Here is a 20,959-nt window from a genome sequence, read left to right on the forward strand (position 1 = left end):
CGCGCCAAGAAATCAGTTTGAACCGATTTCTTGTGCCCCCTCCTGCGCGGACGTGACACTGCCTTCAGGCAGTCTGTTCCGCACGGTCTGCGGCACCATGGCCCCAGCCTTATTGTCAGTCAGAGGTGAGGATACAAGATAATAAATAGAGCACTTTTGAGTTACTCAAAGCTATACTCACTACCATTTTGGAGGTTGATATCTCCGGATGGCAACATCATAAAAATAAGAGGAAAATATCACAGTAAAGCAGCAGTTCCAGCAATATCCTACGTGTGGGTTTTTTAATAAATCAGTTCTGTACTATGAGAAAATACTTGTAGCATATAAAAAAAAAAAAAAAGTTTTAAAGACATTTGGAATGTTTCGAATGTAGGAAGCATTTCCAAAGTGGCAGCCCCTTCCCCTTCTGATAGGCTCTGGCTCTTGAGCCCCGCCCTCTCTAGCAGTGAACCAATTGTATCTAGTAACTGCCCAGTCACATCGCTGGACTACATTGCCCACAATGCTGTGCAAGAACTGAATTAAATAACCCGAGCAAGAGATCGATTACAGGAGAACGGATCGATCTGCAGCTTAGCTAAATCATGTCAGTGTGCAGATTGTATTGATGCTCATATTGAATGGGGGGGGGGGAAATATATATATATATATATATATATTTTAAGATGACAGCTTGAACTGCAGCTTTAAAAAGCACAAGGAACTCTGCTAAATGGCTACATTGACAAAATAAATAAAAATAGGAACGTACCCGGGACTGCAGCGCTCAAGTCTGAACTTGGACCGCCCCGTTAATATGATCGCATTGTGTGTGCACAATCATTGAAATGAACTTGGACAAAAGCTTTTGAAGACTTAATCTAAACATTGAAACAAAACCATCTGATGACATGGAAGATTATCCGGATGTGAACAATATCTCATTCAACATGTTGGGCTTTTATGCACTTTAAGACATTACTTTTTTTTTTAATAGCGTGCAAAATATTATTGGTATTCATTTCCGTTGAATGGTGTTTTATGGGACCTGCATCAGTTTTAGTCACACAGCTGAATAACAGATATGACCCTGTAAAACATGTAAATGCTAAAGATTAGTCACATGATTAACATTCGGGAATGACCATTTGTAACCCTTCATTCATCGCTGTAGTTCCAGTAAACCTTAAACGCCTAGCAAACCACAATTTCCCATACATCCATGCTGACAAGTTTAAGAAATACACTTGGTAGGCCAATGTCATTTGAGAAATAAATCGACAACCAAAAAGGCTACAGAATCAGCAACTCACACTGTTCGAATATGTTTATGTGCAAGTGCTATGACATTTGTGAGGTTTTGGAAAGCTCTGTACAGAGTATAGGATTTTTGAAGAACTCTGTTCAATGTGTGAGCTTATGCAAGATGCAGGATCACCCGCATGAAAAGTCTCTGACCCTACAAAGAAAGATTCTATATGCTAAGAGCACATAAAAACCATACTTGTATGAGCAGAGCAAGGTGAAGGTATTTGAAATGTCATTCTCTTGTCCAAAGCAGGGGAGCGCAGATAATCACAGAGAAGGAAAGACACAATGGTGCAATACGTTCCTACAGTTGGTAATGGATTACGGGGTCACTCAATGGTCCTACTCACATATTCCCAACTCTTTAAAGCATATATCCCAATCTGTGGCAGTATCTACCTTTACAAGGCTCCTGAGGATTCAATCTGTGAGTGCGCATGTGCATTTTATCGTTTTGAGTTAGAAAGACTGTTTTCAGACAGTCGCACTATCGTCTTTATCTCTGTTCCTGTGAGATTGCCTGACATGTGGACCACTGCTGTAGATACTGCCACAGTTGGGGATATATGCTTTAAAGAGTTGGGAATGTGAGTAGGACCACTGAGTGACCCCGTAATCCCTTACCAACAGTGGGAACATATTGCACCAGTGTGTGTTTATTTTCTTTCATTCTCTGTGATGATCTGCGCTCCCTACTTTGGAAAAGAAAATGGCATTTTGTAAGAATTGGAGAAACCGTTCCTCACCAGTAATTGAGCAGCAAAAACCCTCTTTGTCAAGTCACTTGAGACATCATGTACTCTGGTCACATTTAGACTAACTTTATTAGTTTGCAAACTTTTCTTAAGTTTGATGTATGCACTTCATTATATTAGCTCTTAAAGCAGCAGTTGAATCTGCCGTCCGCCATCCCCCACCTCCCTTTAATATGTGCATCAATACAGGCATACCCCGCATTAACGTACGCAATGGGGCCGTAGCATGTATGTAAAGCGAAAATGTACTTAAAGTGAAGCACTACCTTTTTCCCACTTATCGATGCATGTACTGTACTGCAATCGTTATATACGTGCATAACTGATGTAAATAACGCATTTGTAACAGGCTCTATAGTCTCCCTGCTTGCGCACAGCTTTGGTACATGTAGGGAGCCGGTATTGCTGTTCAGGACGTGATGACAGGCGCATGCGTGAGCTGCCATTTGCCTATTGGGCGATATGTACTTACTCGCGAGTGTACTTAAAGTGAGTGTACTTAAAGCGGGGTATCCCTGTACAATCCACACAATGATAAGTAATTAGCTAAGTGGCCGATCCATCCGTTCTCCTGTGATGGATCGGCGAAGATTCGGCTCGAGGGTTCACTAAATGGCTGTCAGTGGAGCAGAAGAGGACCAAAGATGCAATGTTCTGTGGGGAAGATCATGTCACCAGGCAGTCACTAGATACAATTGGTGCACTGCTAGAGAGGGCAGGGCTCAAACAGGGGTGTGCCAGAGCCTGTTTCAGAAGAGGAAGGGGAAGTGACTTTGTAAATGGTTGCTATAGAAACCAAAAAATGCTTGTTACATTATAATAGATTAAAACGCTGAATTACATTTTTAAACAAAAAAATACTACAAGTATTTTCTCATAGTATAGAACTGATTCATTTAAACACACACTTTAAACACTAGTTCTAGTAATTCGTTTTTAATTCACCACACATTTAGTTTTATTCATGTTTGGCAGCGCTAATTAGGAACATCTTTGTGTGTTTATAATAGAATGACAAAACAGAAGGAGCTGTGGGAGTTTTGGAGTCACCCACACAACACAGAGTTGGAAACCTATAGCTAGCTGGTCATTCGGGGACTTCTGACCCTCTGATGTAAAATTACCACCTTGATATAGTTTCTCTACTTATTTAAAGAGGAAAGTGGAGGTAATGGAAAAATGTAAAATAGCATCATTCACAAAGCAGCTCCTAACCTCTTCAAGAAGGGTTGCAGAGATGTACAGCCATCACCGGTACATTTATGAGGCCATCATGGAGGGTCTACATTAGCCAGTAATTAGCTAATTAGTAAATTAGTAAATTAGCACATTTTCCGAACATTGCCAGAATGATCTCGGTTACACCCTTTGGACACAGAACAATATATGTTCAAATGTAAAGCAGCCATGAATATGGCATCCACAGTATAATTGGAATCTGTTTTGTTGGTGTGTTTAAAACCTATCCAGAATATCCAAACTAAAAAAAAGATACACCATAGGCCAACCACTGGACTGGCCATGCGAATGATACGGAATTCATCTTTAAACATAATTGTCAAACTGCACTTTTCAAATACAAGTACCATTCTTACTGCTCACGGAAACAGAATAAAACAGGAAACCCGTAGCTTTTTAATGTTCTGCTTCAAAATAAGAGGAAACAAAGTATAAAGATAGTATAAAAGCATGGCAATGAGAACGCAAATACAGTACTTTAGGACGCAGGTAAATGAAAAAAAACTTAGTGTCTTTTATTAATTGAAATCATTAAACACTTTCAAACCCGAAGGACAAAGCGAATAAAAAGGTAAAAACTTTGCCATAGTTTAAATAACATAAGTTTCATTTTTTCAGTAGCAAAAAAAAAGGGGAGAATGTTCAAATTGCCTTTAAGAACCAGCTTTAGTCCACTTTCCATAAAGGCTACAGGGAGGGGAACAGGAACAACACTGAGGGAAGAGGAGACAGATTGGGTGAAGTAAAACCCCTTTATTGTTTGGCAGGCCCCTCTTGCAACCAAAGGGTTTAAAAAAGGTATTATTTTGCAATGGGGTGAGAAGGGAAGTCAATCTCCCCCAGGTGCCAAAATCTGTCCGGGTGCTAGAGCAAGGGAACTTCCATGGAATAGACTGTATACCAAATGCCCCCTGGGGGTACGATCCATCAAGTACCTATAATAAAAACAGTTTCTAATGGTCACAGATTGCAATATTTTTTAGGCCTCCTCCAGGCTGGCACTGGGTGGACGGGTCACGCTGGTCGCGATGAAACACATTGCGGCAATGTGTGTGGCCAGCGTGAGCAAATTTGAATTTGCCGCTCTTAAGCGCGCCATGTGAGCGATTCGCCCAATGAGGGCGAACCAGCCCCGTGATGTCGTGGCTGCGCCCCCAGTCGAGCGCACGCCAAGCCGGCCATTAAACTTGCCAGGCCGAGCAGGGCGCAGCGCACGAGCGCCAGTTCCCTACCTGGCCGTAGCCTTACATTTTTTCTGTGAGCTTTACATGCAGCCTGGGAGTGCACAAGTGTTCGTTTGCCAAGTTATTTTTGCCTTGTTTGAGCATGCCTACATTATTATATGGCAGGACTGTGTAAGAACCAAAACTTCATTTCAGACGTGTATTTCACAATTTACAGAATATATATATATATATATATATATATATATATATATATATATATATATACACACACACACACACACACACACACACACACACACACACACACACACACACACACACACACACACACACACACACACACACCTAGTTTTCAGAATATAAAATAACCAAATCCCTACAATCGTGTTTGATATGCTCCACTTTAGTTGTGTTATGAAAGATGTACCATACAGGTCTCCAGGAACAGCAAAGACAAAAGGTGGATTCCATTTGTCAAGGCATCCCCTCGGTATCCTCATATTCTGCACCTCTTCCTAGCTCTCCTCCTGCCTCCCCCTACTCTTTTTCCTATCACAGGAGGACCTGTCCCTGCTGATCTCTTCTCCCTCTACCACTTGCCCTCTTAACCTCACTCCCTCAAACCTCTTGCTCCTACACAAATCCATACACATACATTTTCAACTCTACTATTGTAACCTACTGTCCGGCCTTCCTGCCTCTCACCTGTCTCCTCTACAATCCATCCTAAATGCTGCTGCTATAATCACTCTACTCCCTCATAAATCTGTCTCTTCCTTTTAAATCCCTATCACACACTGTATGTATGTATGTATGTATGTAGCGCCATTAATGTACATAGCGCTACACAGTAGTAATACACGTGACAATCATATAAATAACAAATACAAATAACAGATCATGGGAATAAGTGCTTCAGACATAAAGTAACATTTAGGAAGAGGAGTCCCTGCTCTGAAGAGCTTACAATCTAATTGGTAGGTAGGAAGAATGTACAGAGACAGTAGGAGGGCATTCTGGTAAGTGTGTCTGCAGGAGGCCAGGCTTTATGTATCATGTGTATAGTGTTAGCCAAAGTGCTACTCATATGCTTCTTTAAGCAAGTGTGTCTTAAGGTGGGTCTTAAAGGTGGATAGAGAGGGTGCTAGTCGGGTACTGAGGGGGAAGGGCATTCCAGAGGTGCTGGGCAATCAGTAAGAAAGTTTTAAGGCGGGAGAGGGCTTTAGATACAAAAGGGGGTAGAGAGAAGACATCCTTGAGCAGAACGCAAGAGTCGGGATGGTGCATAGTGAGAAATTAGGGCTGAGATGTAAGGAGGGGCAGAACAGTGTAAAGCTTTAAAAGTGAGGAGGACAATTGAGTGCGAGATGCGGGATTGTGTGGAAGCCAGGAGAGGGATTTCAGGAGGGGAGACGCGGAGACAGATTTAGGAAAGAGTAGAGTGATTCTGGCAGCAGCTTTTAGGATAGATTGTAGGGGAGAGGCAGGAAGCCGGACAGCAGGAGGTTACAGTAATTGAGACGGGAGAGAATAAGGGCCTGGGTCAAAGTTTTAGCACTCGAGCAGAGGAAAGGACGTATCTTTCAATTCTCCTCCTCACTTTTAAAGCTTTACACTCTTCTGCCCCCCCTTACATCTCAGCCCTAATTTCTTGCTATACACCTTCCATACTCTTACGTTCTCAAGGATGTCTTCTCTCTACCCCTTTTGTATCTAAAGCCCTTTCCCGCTTAAACTCTCTAACTCACTGCCCCACACCTCTGGAATGTCCTTTCCCTCAATATTCAACTTGAATCCCCTCTAACCACCTTTAGGAACTCTGTTAAAAACACACCTCTTTAATTAAGCATATGGGTAGCTCCGCTAACTGTTACTATACACGTACATCTCGTACATTTACCTTGACCCCTTGCCGTCACACATACCAGGACACCCTCCTGTCTCTGTACGTTCTTTCTACTTACCACTCGGATTGTAAGCTCTTCTGGACAGGGACTCCTTTTCCTAATGTTACTTTTATGTATGAAGCGCTTATTCCCATTATGTGTTGTATTATTATGTATTGTGTATTACTGCTTTGACGCGCTATGTACCAAACATGGATGGCGCTATATAAAAAGATATACATACATTTTGTGCAGGTCCTTAACACTAATCAAATTCTTAATAACCTGTATAATACCAGGAAGAAAACGTTATAATAAAGCTGTTGTGATTAGCTGCATAGTTCTTAGTTTGATTGAAGCTCTTATTTACCTGTATAATACCAGGAAAAGCCCTCTGAATTAGATTTATCACAACCAAACTGCATGCATGGACCTGCGTGTGTGGAAAATGAATGATCCTTATTAACCATTTGGAAGCATAGTGGGATGGGGGTGAGCATGGAACCTGGGAAGGAGGAGCCACCCTCCCTTAATCAGCCGTGACCAGCTGGACAAGATTGCAAAACAGAGAAAACCAGTAAGCTCCTAATTTATATACCCCCAAAGTAACCACAATATATATATTTGCATATGAGTGTCAAAACGGAGTGCTACTGGGCATGGCAATATATGGTTAAAATCAAGGACAGAACATAGAACACAGACAGGTTGGCCAAAGAATCAAACTAAATGACCATATGTTTTTAGTTTAGATATACATAGATATATATATAGGTACTTTACTGTGTATCTGTGTCATTGGAAGCTGCATTGGGCTCTGTCTGTGTTCTGTCCTTGATTTTAACCATATATTGCCATGCCCAGTAGCCCTCCGTTTTGACACTCATATGCAAATATATATATTGTGGTTACTTTGTCCCTCAGGAAGACCCAACCTCCCTAAAGTAAACTATTCATTTATTTAATCTGTGTGAGAATGAACCATTCTATTTCTTCGTGTCCACTTTGCATACGGTTTGTCAATTTGTGTTTCCCATAAGCCCTTTCCCTGTTTGCGCTCTGGAGGGTCACATGACGCCCTCCCGGCACATGGTGCTCAGGTTATCGCGCCGTCACTGACTATGCGGAGCGCATAACGAGACGTCCCTTAAAGAAAAAACGCCCTTAAAACCCGTGACGTAGCCACTACAATCAAGGTCGGGTAACTCCAGTCCTCAAGGGCCTCCAACAGCAGGCAGGGATATCCTTAAAACCCGACTTCAGCACAGGTGGCATTCTGACTGAGCCGCCTGTGCTGAAGCAGGGATATCCTGAAAACCTGACCTGTTTGGGGCCCTTGCAGACTGGAGTTGGCCGCCCCTGCACTACATCATGGGGTACCCTGGTGGGCCACACAACTAATTAGGCTGGGATGATTAGCCAAACTAATCAAAAGGGGAAATCCTATGAACACCGGACCCTGCATGTACAACAGGTTACAAACGGTGTCACCACAAAAGAGATTAGGTAAAGATCATAAGGACTCCCAAAGGTATTTGGTTGCTATGGAGACCTTTACAGTCCAACATACATACATACATACATACATGTCTGATCTGCTTAAAAATGGAGTTAACCACCATACTAAACATGCCACTGCCATTCGTTCACTTTGGTCCTTGAAGGAACTGCCCCTTTAATAGCAGCGCAGTACCTCCTAGACATTTACTGTATTCTCCATAATTGTGGGTGATGACAACTATTTGTTTTTATCGGCCTTCATTAGAAAAGCAGAGATTTTTATTTTTTTTCTGGCTCTCATCTGCCGTATAAAAAATAAAAACCTGTGTAACCATAGCAACCTCTGCTTAAATGTGTGAGGAGGACAGCAGCCATTTTAAATTCCCCTGTGGATATTTTTGCTAAAACGTTACACCCCCACAATGTAACTGCAGAACTACAAACTAGGGACAAACAGACGAACAGCACAATAGTGACAAACAAAAACCGTTAAGCGGAACTAGATGGAACTGCTTATTTGCAAAAGTTTTAATTATTCTTCAAAGAGAAAAAAAAAATACCAGCTACATTTTTAAAAGCCAGGAAAGTTTTTTTTTCTTTGTGCCAGGTCCTTTGAAATTCATGCTCATCTGATACTTATTGGAGCTCAATTGTAACTGCTTGATTAGGAATGGTAACATAGGAGAAACATCTTCCATAATCAATGTACTTGTAGATTCTAGAACCAACAAGAACTCATCACAAGAGGACATTAAAGACCAGAACCTTTCCCTCCTCCAAAAATGAATCTGTTCCTATGGAAACAAGTTAAAATCTTTTCACCAAGGTTTTACCTTGTGATGGTTTGTTTTTTACTAGGCTAAGGAGAGAGTCACCACATGAATTCCAGCTCTGTGGATGCCCCGCTTCCTGAGATACTTGCTTCTATGGGGGCTGCTGGTAGCATCCTCAGCTGGGCACGAAAATTATATTTTTAAAGGTCCCACGGCCCAATAGAAAGCAGCGATGTCATCCCTTGTGGCTTAATACTGGCTCGATGGACCACTAAAAAGGATAAGAGACATCAGCAGCCCCTAGAGGCAAGTATTTTGGTTCCCCGAAGCAGAAATGACTGCGGTTCAGCTCTGGAGACCCCCTTCTCCCCACCTGGGGAGTGGAGGAGGGGGGGTGAGGGGATTATTTGTTCACTCCAGTCTCAGATCTCAAATATCAATCCCTTCGCAGAAGGGGGCCAGCTATGCTTTGCAAGCAGTGAATGGGTTACACGAAACACATTCCCTTAATCAGCCAAATGGCATGCTAATGATTCGGTCATTGGCCAGAAGGCATCCACCAGACCAAATGGCCATTCAGCAATTTCTTGGTCTTTAGTCAAGTAGACTGGTGCAATTAGGGCTGAAATGTGTTGTAAAGAGTGGTCACACCTTTGGTGACAAATGGTTGAAAACTGACTTACAATTACACAAGGAAAACAATTTATATTTAATTGATCCTTTCAGTGAGGGATGCAAAATAATTGACCCTTTCAGCACCGGAAAAAAAATATTTTAGAATAAATTAAAATGTCAATCAATTTAAGTTCCACACCCCTTATGTGAATCCACTACACAATACATTTAAGATCAATTCTATTAAACACAAATATTACATCATTAAATAAAACCAAATTATTATTATTATTTTTAATCCCATTTGACCGATTGAATGGTTTGCTAATGGGACCAAGGCCTGGCAAACATCAATAGATCTGAACAAGTCAATACGACGAAGTACTTGGCTTACAGAGAGGCGTATAATACTGTGTATTGCTAAGTACTTGGCTTACAGAGAGGCGTATACTACAGTGTATTGCTATGTACGGTTGGTCCGTTTGGTAGAGAAGAAATTATATATTACACCACTATGGAATTGTGATTACCTAAAATGATGATGACCCCAGTAGCTATTCCCCATCCCTACAAAACAATTATTACACTAGCCATTTTAAGATGTGTTTTTTATGGCTTTGGTGTTAATAGGAAATGGGGTACTGTCAAACTCACATTTTAAACAAAATAAAGCAAATATCAGAATGTATTTATCATGAGACCAGCACATTTTATAGCAATACAGCATACGTTAGTCGGTATAGACACATTAGAAAATACTGTAAACATTTATAGGTCTGTCTGAACTATTTAGGGATGTTTACTATTCCTGCTTTAACTTAGTCCTGTATGAATATGAATAAGATTAGGTCTGTGTGAATGTACTGGCAGCTCCCAGATCCATCCACTACCCAGTATGTCACCTTAATCTTATCTCAAACTTCAACACCGGGCTCCCCAAAAGTATTTTTTTTCCATTGAGCCCCCCTAAAACGCCTATTTTGGGGAAAATGTATTATTATTTTTTTCCCTTTAACTTGGCTAGAAATATTAATTGGGCTATTGATGCAGGGAAACTGCCGTTTTACCCACTGATAACTCCTCCATAGGGGAGATTCACTAAGCTCTGAAGCAGGGTATCACACCCCGATCTGGTGTTAACTGCTATTCAAGTCACTGGTTGTTACCCCCAGATCTGGGTGCAATACCCGACATTGGCACCCCGGCCTATGTACTATTTGCCCCATTCTATACCTCCCAACTGAACAAGGGACACACACTGGGATATGCAACTTGCCTGAAGAGACCCTAGTGGTCCTGAATGCTTGTACTCCATTTAAAACATCAGTTTAATTTTTTTAAATTATTATTACAAAAACAATGTTGGCTGCTCTACAGGCGAACACTATATGTCCCTCCTGTCTGCGCGAGTTCCCCTTTAAGAGAAGTTTGTTTACATTCCTAAAAACTATCACGCACCCTATACTTCACAATAAAGAACTTGCTAGATCCAAATTGTAAAAATAGAATGTGCCATTATACCAAAACAAACAAACAACTATTACTTAAAATCCTACTGATCCCTCGTGTTCCCGCACCGGAGAGATGAAAGTCAAAAATGAGCATATTTATGGGAAAACCATACTTAAACGTGCTTCAAGGAACACAATGCTAACATTGCACTTCCTGTCCGCAAAGGGAAAATGCTAATGCTTGTTATAGTCGTGAGACGTGCTTAATCCGGTGCCCAGTACAGCAGCACCCAGCGATCTGAAGACTACCGTTTGCCCCCTAACTTTTTACCATAACATAGCCCAACGCAAAAACTGCAAGTCTCTTACCTTTTCATCGTACCAGACAGAAGTCGGCTGCCTCCAAATGCCTTTCCTCAGCCCCAGCATGTCAACTTGAATATGTTTATTTTTAATCATCGCAACAACTCAAAAAAAGTAGGGGGGGGGGAAAGAGAAAACAGCCCCAGACAATGTGCCGTGTCTCTACATGTCGGTAAAGTTTCATGGAATAGAAGACGACGTTCCTGCTTACTCACTGCTGTGGCAACAGGGACTCGTAGGAATCCTCACGTTAGACAGATGTTTTCATTGCCCGGTTTTAAGTTCGGTGGTACAGGTAAAATACAATTGTTTAAAAAATAAAAAATAAATAGCAACGTCCCAGGTCTACTCTTCCAAAATAAGATCCCTTCCCCACTCTGTGAACTGCAGTTTGAGAGCAGCCAGGATTCTGCCGCTGGATGGAGTGCAGAGAGGCCAGCTCAGCTTTATTCACCACTGAAGATGACACCTTCCTTACCCATAGCTACTCACACAGCACTTTAATCTATGTTTAGTCAGTGACAATTAGAAGATTTTCTCCCGATATGTGCAGGCTAAAGCTTAAAATCCCAGCCCCATGTATAGTGCCCAAAATCGGCTTCCTTTCATTTTCTTTCCTAAATATTAATTTCACGGTCAAACTGTCCAGCAGTTATTCTTGCAGATTAGGGCCTCTTACCCATGGCTTGGATTTTCTAAGAAGCGACTACGGGTGAATTTCATATCGGATTTAAAGTTGGTTCCTTATCCAGTCCAAACAAAAACATTGTATTGTATTGTATAGTGTGTGGAAGTAGTGGTGTTGTGCTTCTTTGGAATAAGGCACCATTGGTTTCTATTTCCAAATTGTATTTATCGTTTCAACATAGCAGACATTAATTAACAGGGATGACTCTCCCTCAAACCAGAACTTCCCACTTGAAGACTGGAGGTACCACCAGGGCAAATCGGTTCTGGTTGCTGGCGAGTCGCGCAATAATTCCTCCGTGCCAGAGCAGTCTGAAACATAACCCAAGCAACAAATTAGCCCTGGTCACACAATACTGTATGCTGTGCTGTAGGGATCAGTCCCAGTTCTGGAGAATTTGGTGTGCTTGTGACTTCTAAGGGTTTACATTCTCACCGTGTGCAGGCACCAATTTACATTATGCAGATCAAACATTAGCTAGTGCCACATGTTGCTATCACCAACGCCCTAATAAAAAGAAGATAAAGGCACACTGGACAATTCCTTTAGCATACACAAACATTAACCCATTTGTTATAACAATTTGCATATTGAAGTTCAGATAAAAATGCACAGTAGGTAAATGTGGACAATTGTCAGACATGTTAAAACACACAGGGGTTTTTTTGTGTGCAGGATTAAGATATTGAGCACCTGCTATTAAATAAATGATGTATAATTAAGAAGGCAGGGGGTATATATTGGTAGAACTGTCAGCGCTGACTGAGCCCATCACGGATTATATGGAGTCACACCTAGTACAGCTCCAATGGGGGGACAAAAGGGTTTAGTACAATTCACAGCAGCACATCAGAGCAGTGGGAGACTTACTGGCAAACACAGTATGCAAAATATGGCCAACAAAAAAGCGAATACAGAACAAATCGCACAAATCTAATGTCGAATTTAGCAACATATAGATATATCCATCCTCTGTCCCTGGTAATGCCAAAACATCCCTGTGTAACGCAGAATATTACAGTTTCCATAGGATTCAACAGCAGTGTTCAATCGTGCCCACCAAAAGGGAACAGCAACGCCTGCTACATCTGCATATTGGATTTGCAATAAAGGTAATCAACCATGCAAACGCCTCTACGCACTACTGTACATTCACAGCATGTCACGCTGTCTCCTATAACATTTTTGCTACCCAGTCATGCTATACATCAATAGAAAGCTTTTTGTGAGCACTTTACAAGAAAAAATAAAATAAAAACCGTGTCTGATTTTTCAATTTCCAAAACATTAACGCCAACTTTGTTATACTCTCCACCCTTCCATCACAAGGCTGTTTGTACTCCTTTGCCCCTCATTTGAAGTCTTAGGCTGCGCTTATAGCAAATGTATTGCCGCCGTCGCGTGCGCTTATAGTAAGCGCGGCGCGATGGGAGCAACGTGGCAGCTTGAAATTTGGAAGCCGGTCAAATTTGATTTTTCAGAGGCTGTCGCCACGTGTGACAGCCTCTGAACCAATCAACGGCCAGGTCGCTTGCGACGTCGCTGCAAAGCGAAATACAACATTTGCGGGTGGCGACGGGTGACGTCATCCGTCGCGTCGCCGTCGCGCGCACTATAAGCGTGGCCTTAGAATGACAAAGTTTACCATTTAAGCCAGGTAGTTAATTACTTTTATGTTCTACATACTACAGGCTGTTAGTCCGTATCACTAGCAGTTCACTTGTGCTGCATCCCGCTCGCACTAATAAGATAGAATATACAGTTCCTACTGCCCAAAATAAAGACTCATACACCAGACCAGGGAATAACTGTTAGGGGGTCCTTTGTGGCATTCACTGAACATCGCAAGGCACGATAATGCATCTAGCAGGAGATCCCATCCATGGCTATGGCTGCAAACACGATTGGAACATACGAAGCACGAACGCTCTCCCATTCCTGACTGTCTGAGGAAAGTCACAGCCATGTAACTATTCCACAAGAAGCATTTATTACAAAATACAAAACTAATACATCACAATGTTAAAAAGCTTGGCAAATGTATGTGCAAAAGCCCAACGGTGAAAATCATATCATACAGTAGATATCCCTCTTGGAGTGTTAGAGGTAATGTGGTGTATTAGAGAGACCATATATATCGGAAGCTCTCATAGGCACATGGTTATTTCTCAGTTGCAGGCAGAGTGCTGCAGGAGAGCAGGGCATGGACAAGGTACGGGAATAAGAGGACATTCAGCAAATGTAAATGAATGTACAGGCAGTCCTCGGTTATCCACCGGAACCCGTTCTGGAAGTAGCGTGGGATAGTGAAACCGTTGTAAAGTGAGTCCCGTATTAATCAGTGGCGGTGAGCGTATGATAACGCATTCCGGTGCCGAAAAATGTCCCTTAGGGTTGCATTGTAAAGCGTTGGATATAACATTCGTTGTAAAGTGAAACGTTGGATAATGAGGACCGCCTGTACCAGGTTATAGGATGTGTAAGAAACTCAGCTGTAACACCTTTGTTAGGGACTCTTACCGAACAATGTAAAACCATTCATTCTGCACTGCCCTTGGCTTATACCTATATATTTTTATTTTTTTTAAACAATGAATCAAGTAAAACTGAAAATGTATGTTTTGCAATGGGAAAGGAGGTATACTGTTGGGGCCGTTAATGGCTACAAGCTTTATATATATATATGTACCAGAGGCATTCGTTTATATATATTTATATAAATATATTATATAATTTTATTATATATTTATTATAAATATTATATTATTTAAATATATATAAACGAATGCCTCTGGTGCTGAGATTGGGATAACCCCTCCAGATTAATAATTAAAGGAGAAGTGCTACTTAATCAAATATTTTCCTATAAACTGCTTTTACTTTTCTTTTTTTCCATCCTGATCAAATAGTTCCTCGTGTATTCTACCAATATACATAAATATATTATCATCATTTTTTGTAGAAGCTTAAAATGGACACTTTTCTAAATACAGTACTGTGAAAAACCTGATCACTGTGGAATTGCTGCTTTGATAGGTGATAGATGAATGATAGGTGATAGAAAGACATCACTACTCCTTAAGAAAAACACTGCATATTTGTGATCTCTCTACTGCACAATGTTAAGCTTTTGGGCTTAGATTTTAATGCTAAACAGAATATGAACGATAAAAATGTCTAATTATTTTTACTTTCTTGCAGTTCCAGATAGAAATGGACAACTTGGAATGGATCTGGAAATGTGCTAGGAACTCTGCATACTAAGCACACTGTACATGCGGCTTAAAGCCAACAATCCAGTGAGAGTGATCTTTTTTTGGAAGAGGGCGAGGGTTGTTTTTTTTACACCCCGCCTCCCCCCAATCTTCCTAGGGTTTTTTTAGCGGCTGGGTAAGAGCGGTCCTGCAGAGATAAACCATGCTGGTTACTAACCAGTGAAGTTACTTGTCTTAAATGTCCCGCCAGGGCAAATCAAAAAAGGGTCCTAAAAACTCGTGGGACCCCCAACAGGAAGCTGCGACATCGGTTGTGGCTTCCACTTTGACAGCCATTTAAAAAACCCACAAAGTAACTTTGGTAACTGTACCAATAGGTATCACGGGAACAAGGTCAGCAAAGCAGGACCTCTTCCCCCCCCCCCCCCCCCCCCCAACTCATGCTGTAAAAAAAATAAAGATTCAAAATAAATAAAAAGAAGGGGGGCATCTTTGACAGGATTGCGGCTTTAAGATTTGTAGGCCGCATGCAACAAACAGGGCTAAATATGACACGTCTGGGTAATGTAACAACCCCCAATTCTAGCTGTTTGAAAATTCAAAACCCTTTTGGAAAGCTTGTCTTAATGTTAAAAGGACTAAATTAGAGAAATGGATTACACACAAGGGCAAGATGAACCTGGTTTCAAATGTTTATAAAAAACACTTCTAGGATAAAACTTAAAATCAATAAAAAAAATGAAAAAAACCTCTTAGAAATGTATCTTTTTAATAAGCAAATCAATCACCTGGTTTTCATTTGTAAAAACATCCCACGGTCACTTGCATGTATATAAACTGGACGGACAGGAGACTGCCAGTTTCTCGCCCATGGCATTTTCCTCTTATCTCGCTCCTCCCTTCTGTCTTTCTAGGGAGATAAGATGGTGAGTCGCCAGGTGCAGCACTAAGCACTTGTGGTATCATGAAGTTAATAATAATAAAAATATAATAGCATGTTTTTGTATAGCGCTGCTAGTTATACGAAGCGCTTTACAGAGACATTTTGCAGGCACAGGTCCCTGCCCCGTGGAGCTTACAATCTATGTTTTTGGTGCCTGAGGCACAAGGAGATAAAGTGACTTGCCCAGGGTCACAAGGAGCCGACACCGGGAATTGAACCAGGTTCCCCTGCTTCAAACTCTCCGTGCCAGTCAGTGTCTTTTACTCACTGAGCCACTCCCACTACCCTTGAGTCACCTGTGCTGAAGCAGGAATATCCTGAAAATCTGACATGCTGGTGGCCCATGAGGACAGAAGTTGCCCACCCCTGGTGTAGAAAGTGACCCACGGTAGTCAGAATTGGGGGATGTCAGAGACGTTTCCTGCCCTTACAAGGTCCTTCTGCAGGCGTGTCCTCCAGTGATTGATGGGAGTTGCCAGCCACATGCCATGGATTCACCAAATGAAAGAAATCACTATGAATGCCCCATGACACGCTGTTCCCACTGACTATTAGTTATTAGATGAGCTGCCTACGCGATGATCGTCCATAGCTAAACAGCAGCATATAGCACATGATAAATACATCCATCACCATGAAACGCGCATCCTGCATGAAACGCACAGCTTTGAAACATTATAGTTAGCCGTAGAATTTGTTTCATAATGGAGATTAAACCCAATTTGTCCTGCGTGAACATGACAAATCACTTTAAACTCAGCAGTGGCATATTCTGGTGTGTGTGTCAAGGACAGTGACTTAAAAAAAAATACACAAACACACACGAGAAAGCACACCATATATACAAAACAATTAGCTCACAATTGGCAAGTGTGCGCGTCGTAAATAGTATAAAAAAGATACTTCACCAAAACCAAATGACCAGGGAAGGAGACAACACTATAGGTATCCAATGGATTAAATACCATTTTTTCCCCATCTTCCTGTAGTGCTGTGTCTCCTTCCCTGGGCATTTGATTTTGGTGAAATGTATGTATGTATGTATGTATGTATGTATGTATGTATGTATGTATGTATGTATGTATGTATGGCTCTTAATGTATATAGCGTCAAAAGTGTACTCTGCGCTTCCCAAAAACAATGCAGTACAGAGAATTATAATACAATAAGCGCAGCAAAGTGAGACAATAGGAAAGGAAATCCCAGCCCCGGAGATCTTACAATCGAAGTGGTAAAATGGGAGATTTACAGAGACAGCAGGTGAGGGAATAAGTGCTGTGGGTGGCAGTGCTTGGCCACGATGGTTGGTAGCAGTGACTGTGGGTGTGGGACAGTAGCCGTTAGTGCAGGCTTTTGTGATGTGAGTTTTAAGGTTGGTCTGTATTAAATTAAATGGTATAATTCCATTAGCAGGGAAAGAGGTGGAAAGGAGGCGTGGGTGAGAGCAGGTGTGCATATGGCTGGGTCCAGGATTAGGGGAGATATCCCCAGCAGCAAGAAGGAGGAGAGAGACAGAAGGTGAATAGAGTATTTGTGGGGGTGCTTTTTATTTAGGGGTGTAGAAGTTGTTTGGGAAAGAGGTGCGTAAATAGTGGTGCAGTGTATGGGCACATGCAAAAGTGGAAAGGAGGAGGGATGAAGAAACGTGGACAGGAGGGGAGTGGGGATGTTGATGAGAAGAGAAAAGTTTACAAAAGGAGTGAGAATATAGCAAATAGGGAGGGAATAATGAGAGGCAGGGGGAGAGAGGTCCCAGGTATTGGAGGATAAGAGTGGGCGTTGAAAGAGAAGGTATATAAAAGTATGAGGGGAGATGCTTCAGGTCAATAATGAGAGCAAGAAACTGGAGGAAGCAAAGTGAAGATACCTTGATATCTGAGCAGAGAACATTAGAATAAGGCAGAGGTGGGCAATCTTTCCAGCCTGCGCCCCCATTCCTGCACGCGCCCCCCCCTCTTACCTCCTCTCCGGCGTCAAATGATGCTAGCATGCCGCGTCGCCGAAGAGAAGGCAAGTGAAGTTGCAGAGGCCTCACGCGAATCCCCGGCATTCATTTAAATGCCTTGGGGGGAAGAGCGCGGGGCCTCTGCAACCGCCGCGTCCCCCCTGAACAATCTTGCGCCCCGCTGGAATAATGGATAAATACTAGAATACAGGAGTAGTATATCATACTGTATAATAGACAGACGTGCTCACAAGTGATATTTTTATTGTATAGTAAAGAAATAGTGTTAATAAATAGGACCACAGAGAAGGGGGAGGGGAGTTTCCACTAATGCAACAGGTATTCAAATGTATAGGCATACACAAACCCCCAAATGTTACCAAATCACTCACAATTGTAAAAGGGAGCAATCCATGCAATATCCTACGTGGTTTTTATAATAAATCAATCCTGTAGTATTAGATAATAACACCTACATTTTTTTTTTATTCAACTCTTATTAAAAATTACATTGAGTTTTAAGATACTGAGCATCCTTGATTTCTATAGCAGGCTTTAGCCCACCTCCCCAGCAGTGCAAGATATTTGTAACACTTTCCTGTTTGTGATCATTTGTTGCCAATATTCCCAGCAGTTTGAGCTGCAAACTGTAACAATAGACAATGGTACCTTAGTAATCAAGGAATACATTGTAGCTGCCGAGTCAGGCCTCGTCCCCACTGCCTGCCCGCGCCTGCAGAAAGCGCGATGCGCGACATCCTTTGCCAAAAGACAAGAAATGTGTCGTTTGGCGCATCGGCCGAGCGCTAGCTACGTCACGGCGGCGGTTCCGCCAATTAGGTTGGACCAGCCGCGTAACGTCATGGCCGCACCCCAGCCATGCCACCCGTTCAAGATCTCTTGCTCTTCTCGAAGCGCGTCCCAGACCACAGCTGAAAATGGCGCATGCGCGCGTGCACGCAGTATCTGGGGCCGTAGCCTTACACGGACCGAAGGATTGATTGAAACTGAAAGACAGCCATTTAGTGAACCCTAGGAAGCAGGATCTTTGCTGATTGATCACAGGACAACAAAATAGACTGGCAGCTTAGGCAATTCATTTTCAATAAAGGTAATGAAAGGTTGCATATTAAAACAAAAAAGGATTTATTTATTTTTGTAATAGGCTCGCTTGGATTGCCTTCAAGTGAAATACATAGTATCAAACGAAATTATTCAAAAAGACATGAGTGCAGTCAAACAATACAAAAGGAGCTATATACTGAAAGTATGTCCAGCAACAAAAGGAGTTAATGCCATGAATGCTTAAGAAGGCCACATGTAACCAACAAATGTTCAGTAATGGTCCTGCTACTCAAGGAATACTGGTCTTAAATACTTGTAAACAGCCAGTTCTTAAACCAAATTGCATCTGTAAAATACTGACAAAGCAAAAAAGGTTTCAAGAAGACCATGATGTGCTATGTATGCCCCATGTGGCTGAAAAGGGTTATCAGCTGAGACATTGAACCTAACTTGTTAAACACCAATTAGAGAGGCAGACTATTTAATTACCCTTCTACCAGCAGATGTGATTTCACTTAAAAAAATGTTAAAGACATGCCATGAGTTTATTACAAAATCTAGGAAATAATGACATTTATAACAAAACAAACATCGAAGTGTCTAAAGTTTAAAGTGAATAGACTTAACAAGATTTCGTAAACATACATACACCGAAACATGTATGTATGGAGCATGTAAAACATCTACACCACACATGCTTTAAAGATTAAAATGTTTAACATAGTAAAATGAGAGAAAATATAAAAATGTCCCCTTTTCCAGCGTTAGTACCAGCAGACACATAGTACACACTGCCCAGTAAATTAAGTACTTCAGTTTGTTTGTTAGTCCAAATAAAAAGAGGTGTCACGAATACCGAAATACTCATTTATTTGCTATTTGATATATACATCGCAATGGGACTAACACAGCTATTTCTACTTAATCCCAGTAACTTGCACATTCCTCTGCGAGCAGCTTTCACAGCACGCAGCCCTGAGATGCTACTGGCACACTGGTTATATATACTCACCGACAACTGACTTGTGTTAAAGGTGTCTTCAATTCCCAGGATATCTCCAAGAAAGGTTTCTTTCATGGTGAGCAGACAATCCTCCCCCCTTTTCTGGTGCACCTAGTACAGATGAGCTTCCTACACCAATTCAATAGCCAGAAGTGCAGCCCTGGCTCCCACTCACCTCGATCTCCTCCCCTCACTGTGCTCTCCACCCAGAATTCAGAGTAGCAGCTTCCCACTTGCTGGGAGTTTCCTTTTTTGCAGGGTTTGGGAACATTGCCTGCACTCATTTTACACAATGCAGACAGTTCAATTATATGGAGTGGAACTAAAACGCCTTTTTCATATCAGTGGGGAAAATACACAATTCAAATATACGTAGGTATATTGCAGGGGTGCACGCAATTTGTTTGGGGGGCTGGGAGGGGGGCGCGACGGTTACAGAGGCCCTGCGCTCTTCCCCAAAGCATTTAAATGCCGGGGGGGCGCGTGAGGCCTCTAACTAATTTACCTTGATTCAGCTACCTTAGGGCGATGCGTCAGGGTCATGTGACGTCAGCGTCATTTTACGCCTGTCGCCATGGCAACGCGTTTTTTTTGTGATGTCACATGACCCCGTGGCGTCATTTGATTTTGGCGTCATTTGACCCCGTGGCGTCATTTGATTTTGGCGTCATTTGATTTTGGCGTCATTTGACCCCGTGGCGTCATTTGACGCTGGCACACAGGTAAGGGGGGTTACCAACTTTCTGGTCAGCACAATATGACAGCGATGTGATCCAGCAATATACTGAGGAGAGACTAGCAGCCTCTATATGTGTCATTTGTGAATATTCATTTAAAAGGGACAATGGCAAGTAGATGGCCAAAAACAACCTTCTGAAAACTATTTAACAATCTAATTGCCGTCCTTAAACTCAATGTAAAAGCCAATATTTGGATTCTTTTGTTCCACTGGAAATGAATTGCGTGTCTTTGGGGTCTCTGAATGGAGGAGTTTTGGCCAATCATGTATATTCTTTAGCCTTAACCCCCCTGTGCTTATTA

The 20,959-nt window shown here is 41.9% G+C and overlaps 1 protein-coding gene across 3 annotated transcripts in view; it reads right to left on the reverse strand.

The window, feature by feature from the left end:
- LOC142465844 (regulator of G-protein signaling 12-like) overlaps positions 1 to 20,088 on the reverse strand; it is a 107,004-nt gene extending 86,916 nt beyond the window's left edge. The window contains exons 1-3 of one of the 3 annotated variants that reach the window (XM_075570206.1): positions 19,928 to 20,052; positions 15,751 to 15,872; positions 11,066 to 12,058 (exon numbers count right to left, since the gene is read on the reverse strand). In XM_075570206.1, coding sequence (XP_075426321.1) covers positions 11,066 to 11,155 — 90 coding nt within the window. In that variant the 5' untranslated portion in view covers positions 11,156 to 12,058; positions 15,751 to 15,872; positions 19,928 to 20,052. Of the gene's footprint in view, positions 1 to 11,065; positions 12,059 to 15,750; positions 15,873 to 19,927 lie in introns of all 3 variants that reach the window. The other 2 variants (XM_075570195.1, XM_075570224.1) reach the window with 2 other exon arrangements.
- Positions 20,089 to 20,959: the final 871 nt, after the last annotated feature.

The sequence above is a fragment of the Ascaphus truei genome, chromosome 1 (assembly GCF_040206685.1).
Source record: "Ascaphus truei isolate aAscTru1 chromosome 1, aAscTru1.hap1, whole genome shotgun sequence".
Lineage (NCBI taxonomy): Eukaryota > Metazoa > Chordata > Amphibia > Anura > Ascaphidae > Ascaphus > Ascaphus truei.